At 50.5% G+C, this 20,155-nt stretch overlaps 1 protein-coding gene across 1 annotated transcript in view; it reads right to left on the bottom strand.

Moving 5' to 3' along the window:
- The window catches only part of ANKRD33B (ankyrin repeat domain 33B), a 55,225-nt gene that overhangs the window by 10,980 nt on the left and 24,090 nt on the right, over positions 1 to 20,155 (bottom strand). Inside the window, exon 4 of the mRNA XM_021710305.1 lies at positions 2,782 to 2,922. Within this exon, the coding sequence (XP_021565980.1) occupies positions 2,782 to 2,922 (141 nt within the window). The remainder of the gene's footprint in view (positions 1 to 2,781; positions 2,923 to 20,155) is intronic.

The raw sequence follows: 20,155 nt of genomic DNA, 5'->3' as shown, positions 1-20,155 counted from the left end.
GACTCTAACTGCAACTCCAAAAAAAGGCCAGAGTGACAGAATGAGACTCCAACTCCAAAAAAAAGGCCAGATGCAGTGACTCATGCCTGTAATCCCAGCAGCATTTTGGGAGGCAGATGCAAGAAGATTGCCTGAGTCCAGGGGTTCAAGACCAGCCTGGGCAACTTGGCAAGACCTTGTCTGTACAATAAATTTTTTTTAAAAAGTAGCTGGGCATGGTGGCACACACCTGTAGCTCCAGCTACTTGGGAGGCTGAGGTGGAAGGCTCCCCTAAGCCCAAGCAAGTTGAGGCTGCAGTAGCTGTGAGCATGCCACTGCATTTCAACCTGGGTGACAGAATGAGACTCCTACGCAAATAAAGAAAGAAAAGAAAGACAAAGGTTAAAAAAAGAAGAAGAAAAAGAAATACCTGAGACTGGCTGGGCTCACGCTTATAATCCTAACACTTTTGGAGAACTAGATGGGACAATCACTCAAGCCCAGGAGTTCAAGATCAGCCTGGACAACATAGCAAGACCTTGTCTCTACAAAAAGTTAAAAGATTAGCCAGGGTCGGGCTCGGTGGCTCAGCCTGTAATCCCAGGACTTTGGGAGACCGAGGCAAGTGGATTGCCTGAGCCCATGGGTTCGAGGCCAGCCCAAGCAACTTGGTGAGACTTCATCTCTACAGTAAAATCAAAAAATTAGTCTCAGGTAGTGCGTGCCTGTAGTTCCGGCTACTTGGAAGGCTGAAGCAGAAGGATCACTGGTGCCCAGCAGATTGATGCTAGGGTGTGCCACTGCACTCCCGCCTGGGTGATGGCGTGAGACTCCAACTCAAAAATATATATATATATATTTAGCCAGGCATAATCTCAGCTATTCTAGAGGCTGAGGCTGAAGGATCTCCTGAGTCTGGGAGTCAAGGCTGCAGTGAGCTATGATCGTGCCACTGTACTCCAGTTTGGGTGATAGAGTGGGATTCAGACAGAGAGAGAGAGAGAGAGAGAGAGACAGATGCGGGGGGTGGGGGAAGGGAAGAAAGGACCTGAGGCTGGGTAATTAGTAAAGAAGAGAGGCTTATCTGACTCATGGCTCTGCATGGCTCTGGCATCTGCTCTAGTGAGGCCTCAGGAAGCTCACAACCATGGTGAAAGGCAGAGAGGGAGCAGACGTGTCACATGGTGAAAGCAGAAGAGAGAGAGGAAGAGGGTGCCTGGCTCCCTTAAACAATCAGTTCTCTCTCGTGTGAGATAAGAGAGCAAGAACTCACTTATTACCACCAGATCGGCACAAAGTCAGTCATGAGGATCCACCCCACGGCTCAAGCACCTTGACTTGGGCCCTGCCTCCAGTACTGGGGACCACATATCAGCATGAGGTTTGGGGGGATCAGACCCTCACCGGACATCAAACCTGTCAGCACCTTGATCTTGGACTCCCCAGCCTCCCAAACCGTGAGCAATACATTTCTAAGGTTCGTAAGTGACCCCGTCTGAGGCATTTTGTTATAGCAGCAGAATGACTAAGACAGAGGGGAGAGGCCACCTCTTCAGGAGCTCGGAGCACCAAGTGGAAATGGTTGGACCCAGGGCCAAGCACAAAAACAATGATAAATTTAAAAAACAGAATCAAATCATGGCAGCGGCAGCATCGCACCCTGACTGAGACGCGAGCTGCTAACGCGATCCGACACCACACACGCTTGACGCGTTTTTCTCTCTGAATTCTCAAAATAATCTGATGAGGCGGTCCTGAAGATGATCACTGATTCCATCTAGTGATTCGACTAGTTATGTGGGATTTAGCTTGGTCATTCACGACATCTATGTAGACCATGAGAGTTTACCAAAATATTATCACTTCATTCTCAGGGAGGTGGGAGAGAAAGAGGTCATTATTCCCATTTCACAGATGGGAACACGAAAGGCTTTCTCCAAGAGGCTGCACAAGACAAAGGGAGGGGGTGATCAGGGCTAGGGCCTGAGAACCTTCTATTCTATGACACATCACAGAAAAAAGAAATTGCCACACCACACCACGCCACCACGCAACGCCACCCTACGCCACCCACCAGCGAGCAGGAAGGAGTGGCGTTCCCACAGTCCCTGTGCCCACCTTCAATAGCATGCTCATGCTGTTTCCACCCAAGACACCCAATTCTGAAGAGGAACAGACAGGACAGGGTTTGGGGAGCAGGATGGGTGGGCGAGAGGAAGCTAAGGGAAGAGGGAGGTGCCACCCCATCCCAAGCTCAGCAGGGACCAAAGTGTGTCCTGCAGGGAACCAGTGCTGTGATCTGCCTCTGAGCCCCTCAAAGTGTTTGCTTTGGGCTCTTTTTTTTTTTTTATTCCAGTGATGACCTCAGCAAAGAAACTATCTTTTGTTGCAACTACTAGACTTTGCTTCTAAGGGAATGACTCCTCTCAAAACGTATTCTTTAAAGAAGCAGCTTTCCTGGGCGCAGTGGCTCATGCCTTTAGGATATCAGCAGTTTAGGAGGTCAAGGTGGGAGGGTTACTTGAGCCCAGGAGTTCCAGAATAGCCTGGGCAACATAGTGAGACCTCATCTCTACAAAAAAATTCAAAAAAATTAGCCAGGCATGAGGGCGTGTGCCTACAGTCCCAACTGCTTGGAAAACCACCTGAGACCAGGAGACGGAGGCTGCATCGAGCTGTGATGGTGCCACTGCACCCCAGCAAGGACAACAGAGTGAGACTCTGACTCAATAAAAGAGGGGGAGGGGAGCAGCTTTGGCATCCCGGGAACCCTGGGGGCTGCACGGGACAGGAGGACATACCTGCCAGCATCAGGGCTCGGATGCAGTCTGTTCGGCCCTGCATGGCGGCTTTCATCAGGGCCGTGAACCCGAACGCGTTCCTCCTCTCAAGGTCAAGACCGGGGAAATAGTTCAACAAGTAGTTGGTGATGATGGCGTGCCCTGGAACAAGAAGCGCACACGTGAACAGCCCGGCACTCCCAGGCAAAGTGCCTCCTCCGGCCAGGCCTTTCCAGAGAGAGGGAGAACCGCCGCGTCATCCCGGGGCCAGCCGGCCGCTCTGTTTCCTCTGGGTCCCCAAGACGGAATCCTCCAGGAGCCCCGGAAACGGAGGAGGGCACGGGAAGCTGTCCTGATCAGGGCGACGCTGTTCCCGGCTCACTTGGGTCCCCTCCTGCAGTCGGCTCAAGGCCAGAGCTGTCCCATCACACGGTGGAGGAGGGACGCCCGGGAGGGCGGGCAGGACGCGGCAGCTCCCAGCAAAAGCTGCCAGCGCAGACAGATGCGGGGCTGCAAATGAACTTCAGATGCGCTTCCCAGGGCTGGGAGCATCTGGAGGAAAAAGCCATCATCACAGCAGTAGGGGATCGTCAGCTCTCGCAGGCACGCCCGTCACCACCCAGGAGCACGAGTCTGTGTGTCTCTCTTCTCTCTCTCACACCCTCCAGGAGCGTTGCAGCCCAGACCCTCAGCTGTGAGCAGGTAAGAATATTCTTTTGAGAATCTAGACTTCTCTCCTTTCCCGCCTGGCACCTCCAAAAAGGATCTGAGCTTCTATTCATCCCCAAGGGAGGTCCACGGTGAGACCCTCTCAGCTAAAGGTGGACACAGAGAACATCGTGCAAGAAGCGAATTTACAGGATTCACGTGGACAGTCCACGTGGAGTGTGAGAAGGCAGCTCTCGGGTCAACTGTCCCCGCCTCCAATGCCAGCTCCAGCCTGCAGGTCTCGAGTCCTCATGTGAATACGCCCCACCCCGCCCCGCTTCAGTCCCCTGTGGCCGGTCCCAATCTCACCACCATGGCAGGGGGACCGGATGGCTCCCGGTGGGAGCTGTCCTGCCCATAGCAGGGTGTTCAGCAGGGCCCTCTACCCTCTGGGCACCAGAAGCAACTAAACCCTCACTCCCACCCAGGTTGTGACAACCAAAACTGTGTCCGGACACTACCAAATCGCCACTCGGGGAGCAGTCATCCCGGTAAAGGACCGCTGCCCTCAGACTGCCCCTCTTCCATGACCGACCAAGCCAGGTAGGAAAAGCTTCCTCTCTCCCTGTCCTCCATGCCTGCACTTGCTCCTTCATGACCATCACCACCGGCTTGCTGGTGAGTGCCAACAGGCCCCTGGGGAGGTAAGCAGTCTGCAGAAGTCCCTATCTCTGAGCCCGGTGAAGGTGCTGAGTATCCAGTCCCCATTCTACTTTTTTTTTTTGTAATAGACTTGGGGTCTTGTTCTGTCACCCACGCTGAGTGCAGTGGCATGATCATAGCTCACTGCAGCCTCAAACTCCTGGGCTCAAGGGATCCTCCCACCTCAGCCTTCCAGGTAGCTGGGACTACAGGCATGCACCACCACAGCCAGCTTTTTAAAATTTTTTGGTAGAGATGGGGTCTTGCTATGTTGCCCAGGCTGGTGTCTAACTCTTGGTCTCAAGGGATCCTCCTGCCTCAGCCTCACAGATAGCTGGGACTACAGGTGTGTACCACAACAGCCAGCTAATTTTTTTTATTTTTTTGTAGAGACGGGGCCTTGCTATGTTGTCCAGGTTGATGTCTAACTCCTGGCCTCAAGCAATCCTCCTGCCTCAGCCTCCCAGGTAACTGGGACTGTAGGCGCACACTACCACAGTCACCTAATTTAAAAAAATTTTTTGTAGAGACAGGGTCTTGCTATGTGGTCCAGGCTGGTGTCTGACTCCTGGATTTAAGTGATCCTCCTGCCCTAGCCTCCCAGGTAGCTGGGACTACAGGCGTGCACCACCATACCCAGCTAATTTTTTGATTTTTTTAAATAGTGATAGAGTCTTGCTATGTTTCTCAGGCTGGTCTTGAACTCCTGGCTTCAAGTAGAGCCTCCTGCCTCAGCCTCTCAAAGCACTGTATTGGGATTATGGGCATGAGCCACCGAGCCCAACCCCAGTGTCCATTCTTACACACCAAGGATCCAGCTCTCAGACATCCCCACTTATTCCTCTCAGCCTTGTCCTTTCAACCCCTACTGACAGGGCTGAGGGGACCTTATGGACAGGGAAGTGTCCTCAGCATCACCTCCTGCCCGCAGGAGCCAGGTGGAGAGGCCAGACCATGGCCCAGAATCCCCACTGCCGCCTGATTTGGGCTGAGGCTGCCCATAGGTGGCACTGTATGAGACTTGGGACATGGCGGAGGAGACCAGGCCATTATCCTAAGGAGGTCAGGCAGCCCGAGACCCGGGGCGCTCCCTAGATTCGCCCACTGTGCCTGCAGACTGAGGATGCTGAGAGAGCTGGAGACGGCAGTAGGTTCCAGAACCCCCTGCTGCCCTGCCATGTAGCTGAGCTTTCCACCAGAGAGGGGAGGGCGCCCTTGGCCTTGGCTCCCCCAGCCCTTCCAGTGTCGTGCAATCTCCCTGATATGCCGAGCGGCTTCTGTCTCCCTGACCACACTCTGAGGATTGCCACTGTCCAGGCTGGAGTGGCCGTGTGTCCTCCTTTGAGGGACACACGGCCATGTCAGGCCTCTGCCTACCCACCCACCCCCCCCACCCCATATGAAATCCTGCAGGTGAGCTTTTCATCAACTTCCAAGTTAAGAACAAACACTAGGGTGTGAATCGTCCTAAGAGGCCGGGTGCAGTGGCACCTGCTGGTAATCCCAGTACTTTGGGAGGCGTAAGTAGGAGGGTCATTCAAGGCCAGGAGTTTGAGACCAGTCTGGGCAACATAGCGAGACCTTGTCTCTACAAATGAAAATGAATTAAAAAAAAAAACCTCTCCTAAACAGGATGGCTGTTGGCTCACCACTGACCTCTGCCCATCTTCTGAGTTTGCCTAAAATGTGAAAAGTGAACCATTTGGGAGAGAGACCCTGACGAATATGATAGTGCCAGGACGTTAATAGGCAGGCAGCAGTGAGACCCTGGCCACGTGATTCACAGGCTGCAGCAGTCACTGAGGCTTTTGTGACTCACCCATGGCCCTTTACTGTGTGAGGGGAGGGGACAAGGATGAGCTGTCAGGTCCCCAGAGCCACGGACTTGCTCTCACCTGGGCAGAGTGAGAGGTTCTTTGATCTCAGTTGGGTTGACCGTCCAGTTAAATGCTTGGTGGCACCTGTCAGCTAGACTGGGCCAGAGTCACGGTGAAGCCCAGTCGAAATTCATTTAGAGCCGTTTCTTTAAAACTGTGAACTCGCGCATCTGTGGCAACCTTCAGCAAGATTTCCTTTGTCCTGACACAACCCCAACACTCCAAACAGGGTGAGGGGAGGAACTGCAAATGTTCAGAGCAGACTGCCTGTTACACAGATCCACTCTGGTGTGATGCTGAGGTCAGAAATTGCATGCAGCCCGCTAAATCACACCCATATCGCGCAGCACTGCACCCTTATCACGGCTTCATTTGGTGGAAATCAAGAGGGAAAACGCTTCGAAGAATGTCCAAGTGTTAACATTTCTTCTTAAAAAACATGACAAGCAACCCAAAGAAAGCTTTTCTTTTCTTGTGTGTGTGTGCATACACACATGTGTATGTGTGTATGTGCATACACAGATATATGTATATGCATGTACATACATATATGTAAATGTGTGTGCATATATGAGTATATGTGTATGAGTATATATGTATATGGCATGTGAATGTGTGTAGACGCGTACACATGTATATGTGTGTATGATATGTGTATATGCATGTGTATATATGTATGTGTGTGCATATGAGTATATGTGTATGTATATACATGCATGTGGTATGTGTCTATATGTACATGTGCATGTATCTATATGTGTGTATGTGTATATATGTGTACATGTGTGTGCATATGTGAGTATATGTGTATATATGTATATGGCATATGTGCATATACATATGTATGAGCATATGTACATGTGCAAATATATGTACATTTGTGTATGAGTACATGGTATGTGTATGTGTGTATATATGTACGTGTGTATATGTGGGTATGTATGTATATGGTATGTGTATATTCATATGTATGTATGTACATATACAGATGTACAGAGGGTGCTGAGAAAATGTTTACATTTTACAAAAAGGAAAAACTATTAAAATTGTCCTACTCAATATATGCCAATAACAGACAACGAATACAAATCACTTTGACTTCTGCAACTACAAGAGGCGCTCAAAGTGGTTACCATTGGTGTCCAGACACTTCTGACGACAGTGAGTTAAAAGTAATACACAAATAATATCTCTTAAAATGTGTATACATTTTTTGGCACCCCATACTTGTGTAAATATGTGTTCATGTATATGTGTGTATGTATATGCATACACACACACAGCCTTCCTTGCACAAGGGGACCCAAACACACACCCTACTGGAATCTAGTTTGAGCCTTTTCCAACCTAGACATCCTGGAATAGGACTTGGTTCCTGAAGTCCCCAGAGAGCCCTTTTAAAGGGTAGACTCACCATAGAGACCCCAAAAACACCTCACGCCACCCAGTGAACCTTACCCTGCCTAAGAGATGGGCACGAGTGGCTCAGGGAGTAAGTGAATTTGGATAAAATCCCTTCCGTGGGACCCAGGGTAGACAAAGAGCTTAGTACCAGAGAGCTCTGTCTCTGGGAACACCCAGGCTCAAGTCCCAGGCTGGCCACTCAAGGTCTGGGTGATCTCGGGAGGTGAGTCAATGGTTCCACCTCTGTAAAATGGGGGACAATGTCAACCTCACAGCTGTGAAAATCGCAGGAGATGACGTGGAGAAAAAGTGCCCAGCAGAATAGGCCGCTGTCCTGGAAGAGAGATTCCAAACTGTAATCAGGCACTCCACCCCAGAGGAGGCGGAAGCTAGCTCCCTCCACTTTGTGCAAACCGGTTTCCCCCCACCCCCCACAGTACACTATGGAAAGTGGGGGGAGAGAACCTCACAGTGGAGACGCCTGACTGACATGACCTCCACCCGGTGACCAAGACCAGGGTCCTCAGGAATGAGTCATGTCGGTAGCGTGCACCCTGATGTGACGAGATAACAACAGCCGGTCACATGGTGGTCCTCCTTCAAAAACTCCTAACTCCAGTCCAATCGTGAGGAACACGTCACACACGTCCAAATGGAAGGACACTCTACAATATGCCAGTCCTCCTCACACGGACCAGGCCATCCAAAACAAGGGATGTCTGAGAAGCCATCCCAGCCCAGAGGACCCCAAGGAGACATGACGACTGGATGCAATGTGGAATCCTGGCCAGGATCCTGGGACAGAAGGAGGACATTTGGGGCATCTGAGTGGACTTTCACTAATAATAATGTGTCATCATGGGTCCATGGGTTGTGTCAAAGGTCTCAGACAAACGTATGATCTTAACAGCAGGGGACACTGGGTGTGAGGTATCTGGGAATTCTCTGCATAATCTTTGCCATTTTTCTATAAGTCTAAACTACTCTAAAATCAAAGGTTTTTTGGTTTTTTAAAATCATTTTTCAAGCCTGGGGGCTTGTGCTGCCCAGGCTAGACTGGAACTCTTGGCCTCAAGTGATCCTCCCACCTCAGCCTCCCAAAGTGCTGGGATTACATGCATGAGCCATCACACCCAGCAGGAAAGCTTATTTTAAAGAAGGGGGAGGCTGGGTGTGGTGGCTTACATGGGCCCCAAGTGGGCTTCCTGGCTGACTCTCCCTCAAGCCCCATGTGGAAAATTTTAAACTTTTCAGACACACGTCACTTACCTCTCAGAAAACCCCTCTCCCAGGACGTGTCCTACTTCTCGGAAGGAACAGAAACCACAAAAAGGAAACCCCCTCAGCTTTCCCCCCATCCCCCCACCAACATCCCTGCATTCGCAAGCATCTTCCTCCTTCTCTCCCACTGAAAATACGGGAGCAGGGGGAGTGCAGTGGCTCACGCCTGTAATCCTGGCACTTTAGGAGGCAGAAGCCGGAGGATAGTTCGCCCAGGAATTCGAGACTAGCCTGGGCAGAGAGCGAGACTTCATCTCTATCCAAAAACCAGAAAAGTTCCCGCGTGTAGTGGCGTGAGCCTGTAGTCCCAGCTACCCAGCAGGCTGAGGCAGAAGGATTGCCTGTGCCCAGGAGATCGAGGCTGCGGGGAGCCGTGATGATGTCACTGCACTCCAACCTGGGCGACACAGTGAGCTCAACTCTCCTCCTCCCTCTGCTGTCCTGGGGGTCACTCCCCACCCACTTCCATGGAGCACTTGGGTATCTGGGTCTTCCCCTCTCCAGCCCCTCCCCACTTGCAGACCCATCCCTGTCAGAGCTCAGTGATGACTCAGAAAACAACACCCCAAAATGCAGGCCTCAGAAGCAAAAGGTTTTCTCTCACCTTCTCCTGTCTCTCCAGTCCATCCTTCCCCAAGGCTAGCCACAGAAACCAGAATCTCTCTTCTCCAGGTGGATACTAGAAGCCAGAACCCCTTCACCCCAAAGCAGCCACAGAATCTAAAATTATAACTCCAACATTCTGTCCACCTATCTGTGTAAAAACTGGCCATAAAGAAATGATGCGACCTACCTGATTTGACTATAGATCATAAGTCCCCAACCCAGGGAGGTGCAGCCCCCGACAGGCCTGGCTAGGTTTCCCACTCAGTTAACACTCACACTAGAGTCCACCCTTTCTGTCCAATCATCTTTCTGCACGGCTGTCCACACTAAGCATAAAGATGGACAACTTCCCGTTATCTTTGGGTCTTCATTCGGATGGCTCCCGCATATACATGTTAATACATCTGTATGCCTTTCTCCAATTAGTCCGCCTCTTCAAGCTGATTTTCGGGCAAACCTTCAGAGGCCCTCAGTTCCTATGTGGTTCCAGACACACGTCCTTCACACTGCCCTTTGCCGAGTGGCTTCCCGGTTCTCCGTCTAGAAGAAGCGTGGCGATGCGATGTCTACAGAAGTGACGTAAGCAGACGATTGCAGTGCACTGACTTGGACTCTCACTCACGCCTGTACCTTGGCTGTCTCCCCGAGAAAATTATGCCCAGGCTTGCCCACTGCTCCCAGGAAGACTCAGACACGCGCCCACAGACACGCACAAGGGCAGTCTAGACCAGCGGCTTGCCAGCCCACTTACAGGTGCAAGAGGAATAAAAATATCTTAGAGTATGGGGGATGTTTGTTACACAGCAGGCCCTAGCTGATATGAGAGTCCCCATCTTAAAAACCCCATGACTCACAATAACTCCTGTGGACCTTCTCTCATATGCCAGCCTCTGTCCAGTTATCACTCAACTTCTCTTCAGTCTAGCTTCCAGAGTAGCCTACTCTCACTCTTGCTGCCGACCTCTGATTCTGCTGCAATGACCTCCCCACAGTCCTCAGTGACTGTCTTGCAGTCCTGCAGTCAATGATTATTTGTCCTCTCTCATTTCACTTGACATCCCCACGGCACTCATCATGCCTCTCTTCTTCCGTCTTTTTTTTTTAAATATTTTTTTGAGTCAGAGTCTCACTCTGTCACCAAGCTGGAGTGCAGTGTGGCACAATCATGACTCACTATAGCCTCAACCTCCTGGGCTCAGGTGATCCTTCCACCTTGGCCTCCCAAGTAGCTGGGTCCACAGGCATGTGCCGTCACTCCCAGCTAGTTTTTTTTTTATTTTTGTAAAGACGAGGCCTTGTTGCCCAGGCTGGTCTTGAATTCCTGGGCTCAAGCAGTCCTCCCACCTCGGCCTCCCAATGTGCTAAAATTCCAGGTATGAGCCACTGCACCCAGTTCTTCCCTCCCTTTGAAACATGCATCTGCCAGGCCATCCTGGTATCCACGTTTCTGATTTTCTCTCTTCTCTACTTTTTCGGTAAGCTTCTTGCGCCCTCCTTCCTGAAACGCGACTGTTCCTCAAAGTGTGCTAAGCCCTCTGCTCACCCAGATGCTTTCCCTTGGTCCTACAGGTTCCCATAGATCCAGGCATCGGCTCTGAAACTCCTAACCAGCCCTCCCTAGTTGTCTCTTTTCCTGATTTTCTTACCTAAATATTTGTGTCCTGGATATCTCATCATGGGTGTCCCATCAACAAACCAAACTGAAAGCCTCAACGCCAAAACAGCGTCCACCAAACCTACCCCTCTCGCCCACACTCCCTTTTTTAGAGGCTTGCTCCGTCATTCAGGCTGGAGTGCAGTGGTGCAATCATAGCTCATGGCAGTCTCAAACTCCTGGGCTCAAGGAATCCTCCCGCCTCAGCCTCTCAAGTAGCTGGGATTACAGGTGCGAACCACTGCCACTGCACCTGCCTAGTTTTTAAATTATTTTTTTACAGACAGGATCTCCCTATTTTGCCCGGGCTGGAGTGCAATGGCAAGATCATAGCTCACTGCAGCCTCGAACTCCTAGGCTCAAGCAATTCTTCCGTCTCAGACTCCCAAAATGCTGGCATTACAGGCAGGAGCCACCATGCCCAGCCCCCTCATTTCTTATTCAGTGATAAATATCTTCAGCTACTCAGCTTTCCAAGTCAGACATCTGGGTGCGGTGTTAAACCCTCCCACATCCTCTGCTCACCAGAGCAATCTCTGGATTCTGTCAACCCCTTAAGTATCTCCCACACCATCTGTATCTCTCCATGTCTGCTCTGGGATATCCCATTCCCAAGGGACCACAGCTCTGCAACTAACTGGCCTCCTTGGTTTCACTTCTGCCTTCTACAAGTCTCCACACCACCAGCATGATCACGCCAAGAAGAAACTTCTGACCATCACCACTGCCTACCTAAACCCTTCATGGTTTCTGCTCTTTAGATGAAGTTTCTACTCGTCATTTATTCATTTATAGAGATAAGGTTTCACTACGTTGCCCAGGCTGGCCTCAAACTCTTGACCTCAAACTCTTGGCCTCAAGTGATCCTCCCATCTCAGCCTCCAAAGTAGCTGGAAGTACAGTCACTGTGCCCAGCAAAGTCTCAACTCTTTGACAGCCTTCCTTTTCTGTCTTCACCCTCAGCCCTCTGCCACCCACACCCTCCTACCCTAATTATGGTCACATAACTGGCCATGTCATGCGCTGCAAGCCACGCTTTCTCTCTAGTGGCCTCTGCCCATGGAGTCCTTCTAGCTGGAATATTTTGTCTCTCTCTTTACCTGGCTCCCTGGTGAGCCATCCCTTCCCATGCAAGCCCTTTCCTGGCCCCCCAGACCCAGACCCAGGGTGTCCCATCATCCACATTCCCGCCTACATGTGGATTCCTGTGGCCACCACAGACCTTATTCCCAGGCTCACAACCCCAAAACGTCCAACTGACCGCATGCCCTGTGGTGCTCAATAAATAAGTGTTCGTTAGGATTAAAAAAAAGTCCATTAGATGAGGTGGCTGAAAGAGTATTGCTTCTCCCTCAGGAAAAGTTGCCTTATTAAAAGCTTTAGAGTTATCAAGCTATAACCTGAGTCATCTGCTATTAAATGGACATCGCCATGATTAATGATTGATTCATTCAACATTTCCTTGAGTGCCAATTACGGGCTAAGGATATTTCTATCAGTAAGAAGAACACCGGAACACGTGAAATATATATGCCTTAACTCAAGGTAAGGACACAGGCAAACTGCTTTAAAAATGGGCAAATGCGAGCCGGGCTCAGTGGCTCAGCCTATAATCCCACGCCTTTGGGAGGCTGAGGTGAGTGGATTGCCTGAACCCGCGGGTTCGAGACCCGCCTGGGCAACTTGGCGAGCCCTCATCTCTACAATAAATCAAAAATTAGCCGGGCATGGTAGCGTGCGCCTGTAGTTCCAGCTACTTGGAAGGCTGAGGCGGAAGGATCGCCGGAGCCCAGCAGGCGAGGCAGCGGTGGCCGTGAGCGACTACTGCACTCCAGTCTGGATGACAGAGTGAGACTCCAACTCAAAAAAAAAAAAATGGGCAAATGCCACAGAATTTGGGGTCCCTAAAACCAGTTTTGACTCCAGGTACTTAAAATGCTGTTCTCCAGAACAGGCCAGGAGAGGGCGCTGTCGACTTTGGAAAAATTACATCACATCAACCTCAAAGGAAAGAACAGAGATTCTCCCAGGAATTCTTACCCAGGCAAGAAAAAGTGCAGATGGAAGCAGGTTAGCAGGGGAGGGCAGTGGGCTGGACCTTACTGCGGGACAGGCAAGAGTCTGATGAGGGGACAGGCAGGTGTCCGATGCGAGCCCCCGAGCTGGCCGAGTCTCCCTCCCGCCTGGCCAGCAGACCGTGGCTGGTCAGAACAGCTCAGAAAACCAGAGCTCACAGGAAGAGGCAGGGCCGTGTTAGAAACCAGACACTCGCCAAGTTTTAATCTCTCATTTGAAACAGTAGAAACTGAAGGAAAAGAAAACACTTGAAAAAAACAAAAATTGCTGGGCACGGTGGCTCACACCTGGTAATCCCAGCACTTTGGGAGGCAGGGGCAAGAGGACTGCCTGAGCCCATGGGTTCGAGACCAGCCTGGGCAACATGGCGAGACCTCATCTCTACAATAAATCAAAAAATTAGCCGGGTGTGGTGATGTGTGCCTGTAGTTCCAGCTACTTGGAAGGTTGAGGTGGAAGGACCACCAGAGCTCAGCAGGTCGAGGCTGCGGTGGCCAGGAGCATGCCACTGCACTCCAGCCTGGGCGACAGAGACACTGACTCAAAACAAAAACAATAAAAAAACACCATGAGGGCAGACTAAGATCATCGTCACGTGTAGACACATGAAATGAAGATGCATTTCCCTGGGCTCTGGGCAGGTCTCACATTCTCTCTGATCTGGGACCCTCCTCAATTCTGGCTCCACCCCACCCCCACCCCACCCGTGGTCTCCCTGTCACTTTGTCCCGGGGGCAGTTGAAACAGGAACAATGCCAGGTGGCTCTCAGTGCATCTCCCTCAGAATTTTAAAAACAAGTTCAAGGAATAACAAGTCGCAAGGCCACACCAGGGGTTCCTGATGCCCCAAACAAGCTCCCCCAGTTCTATCTTATCCCCCGTTCTGAGACCCCGACCTTTCTCACCTAAGCACACTCATGCCGTTCTGTTACAGGTGAACCAAAAAAAAGAACAGCAACACAAACTCCGCTCATTGAGTCTTCTAATTCAGCCTTTGGTTATTTCATTTTATTTTTGTCGGGGGGGGGGGTGGAAGTTTAAATGACTGGTAAATGAGATTTAGCGATTACACGAGGATTTATTTTCATACTTTCTCTTCATTGTAAAGACCTAATACAGATTTGGCTGTATTTTTATTATGCATTAAATATCCGAGGAGATTAGGCTTTTCAGAGGACACCCAAAAGGCAGATGAAGGCATCTGCATTCTAATTTACACTCACACATGCTGGGTCCTGCAGAACAGAACGCCAGAACTCCCAACTCTGAGAAAATCAACCCTGTTGCCATGGCAAATAACACACACATATGGCTGCTTGAAGATTTCACTTAACAACACTGTGATCTTAACAAGTCTATCTCGGTCATTGCCAACGTCTCGTGTCATTGGCACGGGCTTGTGATGCAACCCTAGCTGGTGAGATGTCGACGAAACTCTGCTGGAAGCTTCTGGAAATGTTTTCCTGTCTCACAAAAAGGGACATGGGCAGGGATTCACTCCTTTTCCCTGAAGGCCCTGATGTTGCCACGTGAAGCCATGGTACTTGGCGCTGCCAGGACCACCCCGGACCACGAGGGAAGAGGCGAGAGGATTTCTGAGAAGCAGCGCCAGGTCCTGATGCCACCTGGCCTGACATCACCCAGCAGAGCAACTGTCACCTTTCGGACAGGTTGTGTAAGAGAAAGACAGCGTCCTCACAGTGGAAGCCAAAAGCACCCTAACGGGCACTGGGCTCAAATGAAGGTCACCCATTTTGAGTTGGCAAAGCCTGATCTCAGCCAGGGCTGGCAAGGAGGCTCTTAGACAGGCAGGGTTGAAAGTATGCATCGGGCTGGCTCTTTCTAAAAGCTGCTTGGACATGGAAGGTAGAGGCGGGAGGACTGCTTGAATCCAGGTATTCAAGACCAGCCAGGGCAACATAGCGAGACCTCATCTCTACAACAAATCAAAAAATTAGCTGGCGTGGTGGCGTGTGCCTGTAGTCCCAGCTACTTGGGAGGCTGAGGAAGGATCACCTGAGCCCAGGAGGTCGAGACCTCAGTGAGCTGTGATCGTGCCACTGTACTCCAGCCTAGACGACAGAGACTCCAACTCGAACTAATTAATTAATGCCACATGGCAGTTGTGTATGCATGCAATGTGCATGCCCTTGAGTGAGGCAATTCTGCTCTAAGAACCAACCCATGCATTCCTTCTTTTTTCTTCCTTGCCCTGCTTTTGGCCCAGGTGGTGACCTGTACCTGCTGGGTTTCCTCCCTGAAGTTTCTGCTTTGGCCCAACAGGGGCCCATGTTGGAAGGAAGGGTGGGTATTTAGCCCTGTCTCCATCCCGGCCCAGGACTGAGTCTCCTGTTGGCCCGGGTGGCCCGCGTCAAGGCCCCTCCCCAGAACCCTTAGCTCTGCCCCAACCCTCAGGGGACAGCCCCTCATCAGCCCCTTCCTTTAGCCCTTGAGCACACCTGCTGCTCAACCTGCTTCCTGCCAGGACCCTAACACACTCCTCAGAAATGCAGCCCTGGGGTTCCCTTGAGCCCAGGAGGCCGAGGGTGCAGTGAGCCGATCGTGCCACTGCACTCTAACCCAGGCAACAGAGTGAGACCCCAACTCCAAGAGGGAGGGAGGGAGGGAGGGACCAAACCCAGACACAAAGGACTTCACTGCAGCCTCATCTGGAATAGGTTAGTTAAAAACCTGGGGGCCAGGCCCGGTGGCTCAGCCTGTAATCCCAGCACTTTGGGAGGTGGAGGTGAGTGGATTGCCTGAGCCTGCGGGTTCGAGACCTGCCCAGGTAACTTGGCGAGACCTTGTCTCTACAATACATCAAAAAAAATTAGCCGGGCTTGGTAGCAGCTACTTGGAAGGCTGAGACAGAAGGATCATCGGAACTCAGCAGGTCGACGACAAGGTGTCCATGAGTGAGCCACTGCACTTCAGCCTGGGCAATGGACTGAGACTCCAACTCAAAAAAAAAAAAAAAAAAAAAAAACCTGGGACCGTGAAACCTTGGTTCATCCATTCCATACAATCACCTCCTTTCAAGCAAATATGTATTAAGTGATTTCTTCACATTTGAGGATTGGGCTAGGAGCCTCGTCCACTGCAGGAGCCCACACGATCCTGCCCCCCAACTGGAAGTCCAGGCTGGAAGCAGAAGGCGTCACAGCCACCCTCAGGAAGGCAGGGCTGGGGGCCAGGATGGGCGACATCCCAGACAGCCCAAGGCACAGTCCGTGGGAAAATAAATCACAGTCAACAGGGTTATCCCAGTCACGGAAAGAAAAAGTGCTTGGACACGGTGTAGGAAAGCGCTGGGTGGAGTCAAGGAACCTTCTGAGAGCTGGTATGGAGGCTGGAGGATGAGAACACCCACCTTGCTTCTCTTTAGTTTTCTCTTCTTTCCTTCCCTTCTCTCCTTCCACCCTTCCTCCATCCTTCCTTCCTTCCTTTCTCCTTCCTACTAATACCTCTGTACTCTCCTTTTTTCACTGAGAGCACACACTACCAGACAACCTTTAGAATCAGGAAATCATCCTGTGGCGGCTCCCACCTGTAATCCCAGCACTTTGGGAGGCCAACTCAATAGGATCGCTAGAGGCCAGGAATTCAAGACCAGCTTGGGTGACATGGCAAGACCTCGTCTCTACAAAAAAATTCTACATTAAAAAACCATCGGGCAACCCCCTGGGGTCCCCTCCCACCGTGGGAGCTTTTCTGTCCTCTCAATCAATCTTGCTTTCTCAAAAAAGAAAAAACTCATCAAATAGATAAAACTCGTTATGAATTGGATATACCCACATGAGCGTGAACAGCCTCTCTCTGGTAAAATGGCACAGGAAAGCCACCCACAGATCGTCAGTCACTCTCCTTTATGTCCACGCTAACTCCATGATGACTTTGAGTCCCTCTGACAACATCTCACTTGGGGTCCGTGGCTCTGCTAGTCTTTAATGTCTACCGGGAGGGTCCCTGGTCATCATCAGGGACGAGAGCCTCAAAGGCTTCTGTCCTCAATAGGGTCCCGAGATCACCACCTGGGGACTTGCAAATCTGCAGGATCTCTGGCTTCCTCCACTGCCCCCATCCCCCAGCCCCTCATCTATTCAAAGAAACCCTCCAGGCAGGGCCTGACATCCGTGTTTTCTTTTCCTTTTTTTGAGTTGAAGTTCACTCTGTCGCCCAGACTGGAGTGCAGTGGCACGCTCCCAGCCACCACAGCCTCGACCTGCTGGGCTCTGACAATCCTTCCGTCTCAGCCTTCCAAGGAGCTGGAACTACAGGCGCACGCTACCATGCCCAGCTAACTTTCTGATTTATTGTAGAGATGAGGTCTCGCCAAGTTGCCCAGCGGGTCTCGAACCTGCAGACTCAGGCAATCCACTCACCTCGGCCTCCCAAAGCCCGGGATTACAGGCTGAGCCACCGAGCCCAGCTGACATCCGTGTTTTCAAGCCCAGGTGATGCTGATGCTGGAGGCTCAAGGTAACCATACCACGGTTCAGAAGCCTAGGTTCAAAACCTAGAGGTTCAGAAACAAATCAGGGAAAATCTCTTCCTCACGCTGAGCCCATTAAGGTCAACAAGGAAACGCTTTTTAATCTTTACCTAAAATGATGTAAAGTCCCTGCCCTTCCTCCTTCCCACTGCAGCCTCAACAATTCAGTCCTAAATCTTCAGCAGGGCCAGGCAGCCTCCTAGGCAGAACTGGCAGAGGCCTGGCCTGAGTGTCCAGGGTCAGAGCCCAAGTACAGGCAAGAGGGTTGTGGCATACGGGGATGGCCAGGTATAGGGCTTGAGCAAATCAGTAAACAGGGGAAGGATAATGAAAGCCCTTAAAATAACAAAGACTTTAAAAAGAAGCAGAATCAGTAGCAGGATACTACTGGGATGAGGGGTGGGTGGACACAACATCAGTTAAGGGTACTTGATCTCAAACCACGCAAAGTGGGGACCAAAAGGGGGGGCTCAAACTTTACCTGTACAATGACCACTTACATACCTAATCCTGAATTGCACCTCACATCTTTAAAATACAATAAGCCAGAAAGAATAAATTATAACAATGACTAAAAAAAAAAAAAAAAAAAAAGACCAGGCTTGGTGGCGCATACCAGTAATCACAGCAGTTTAGGAAATCTAGGTAGGAAGACTGCTTGAGCCCTGGAGTTCAAGGTCAGCCTGGGCAACATAGCAAGATCCCGTCTCTACAAACAATCAAAAAAACTAGCTGGGCATGGGGGTGCACACCTGTAGACCCAGCTACTCAGGAGGCTGAGGCAGACGGATTGCCTTAGCCCAGGTGGTCAAGGCTGCAGTGAGTCATTATCATTCCTAATGACAGTGAGACCCTAACTAAAAAAAAAAAAAAAGACAGAAAAAAGCCATCTAGGCATCAAATTGATAACAATGGTTACCTCTAGAGTGCAGACCTGGAGAGAGCTGGGAGTGAGGTTCTAGGAGACCTTTGCCCTTGACTTTAATCACTTATGTGGTTTTTCCCTCAAGCACTGTATATTATATTTTAAAATCAGCCTCCAGAACATCAGCAAGGTCAAGTGGAAGAAGCAGCCAATAGTCATGGTCTACCAATCCCTATGGTCAACTCAGCTGTGATGACTCCTCAGGACAGCCCAGATGCCTAACCACACCCCACATCCCATCCTGCTACCCAACACAGAACCCAACTACATCTGGAAGGGCAGCCCTCCCAGGGCCAGCCAGCTCCCTGGAGCTGGGAACAGGCAGGCCAAGAATACAGGGTTCTTGTCTCCCATCCCAGCTTCCCACCTGCTGTGGTCTGATGTTTATGTCTCCCCAAAATTCACAGGTTGAAATCCTACAGTCCAGACAATGGTATTCGGAGCTGGGGCCTGTGGGAGGTGATTAGGTTATGAGGGTGAAGCCCTACGGATGGGATTGGTGCCCTCATCAAAGAGGCCCCAGAGAGTGCCTCTCTTCTTCTGCCTCATGAGATTATGGCAAGAAGTCATCTGTCTGTGAAGATCAGGCCCTCCCTGAAGATATGGAATCTTCCAGTACCTTGACCTTGGCCTTTCCAGCCTCCAGAAGTGTGAGAAATACACTTCAGATGCTCATAAACCACCTAGTTTATGGTTTTCATTACAACAGCCTGAATGGACTAAGACACCCTCTGTGACCAAAGCGAGAGGGACAAGCCAATAGTGCAGCTAGAAATCATGAGGGTATGCCGCCCACTTGCCAGAAACTTAAGGAATTTCCATTCCTTAAGATAGTGGAGATTAGCCCAAGTTGAAGGTCAGGCTAGTGTATGACACTTGCTGAAGTAGACCTTGGCAAAACTCCAGCAATACCACACAGACAAGAAGGCAAGATGGTGGAGGGGTGGGCTGCAGGGAGGTATTGAGATCCACTCGGGTCATTTTTCAACAGCCCGGGAACATGAACCCAAGCAGGACATGAACACTAGAATGCCACCTTCTCCCAGAGGTGACACCAGGCAAAGGAAGGGGTTTCGATCTTGGTTGTCACATGCTGCCCTGCCACACGCAACTTGGAAGTGAAACTATGCAGCCTGGGTTGGGACATCAGCGAGCCCTGCACCTGTCTCCGAATTCACCCCACTACACCCTGGCTGCTGGGCCCAGAGTCTAGGAGGCAGCCCTGCCCACCCCACTGTGCCGGGGCAGGCTTCCAGTCTCCAAGAGGAACGATGTCACCTGTGACTTAAAATAAACCAGTGCCGGGCAAACATGTTCCCTGAGGTGAGACAAGCAAGCTGAAAAAAAGCCCTGGACCCGTGTAAGACCATGAGGTTTAAAAAGAGAGGCTCAGGGCAATGTCTTCACCTGAAACAGACTTATTGCAAGAAAAAAGAAAATTCTTCAAATTTTAACAATCCATATTCTTGGAAAAATTCAATAGGTCACTGAATCAATGAAAAATATAGGTAAGTATTTGTGAAAAGGGAAGCAATTTGGATTCTGGAGAGGTTGAACAAAGTTTGAAAAAAGTTAATTGTATTTTTGAACATGGTACTCTTAGACCAGTTGGGTAGAATAAGTTTGAAGAAAACGAAAACTACAAAGAAATCTGGTCCTTTACTTACAGAGTGTGATGTTGATAGCAGCAGTGGCAGTGTAATTTTTGACTCCATTGTCAAGAAAAACCA

The sequence above is a fragment of the Carlito syrichta genome, unplaced genomic scaffold, assembly GCF_000164805.1.
Source record: "Carlito syrichta isolate Samal-C Ts95f unplaced genomic scaffold, Tarsius_syrichta-2.0.1 Scaffold288412, whole genome shotgun sequence".
Taxonomy (NCBI): Eukaryota; Metazoa; Chordata; class Mammalia; order Primates; family Tarsiidae; genus Carlito; species Carlito syrichta.
Note: the sequence above shows the minus strand (reverse complement) of the source record. Positions and strands in the feature narration are given on the sequence as shown.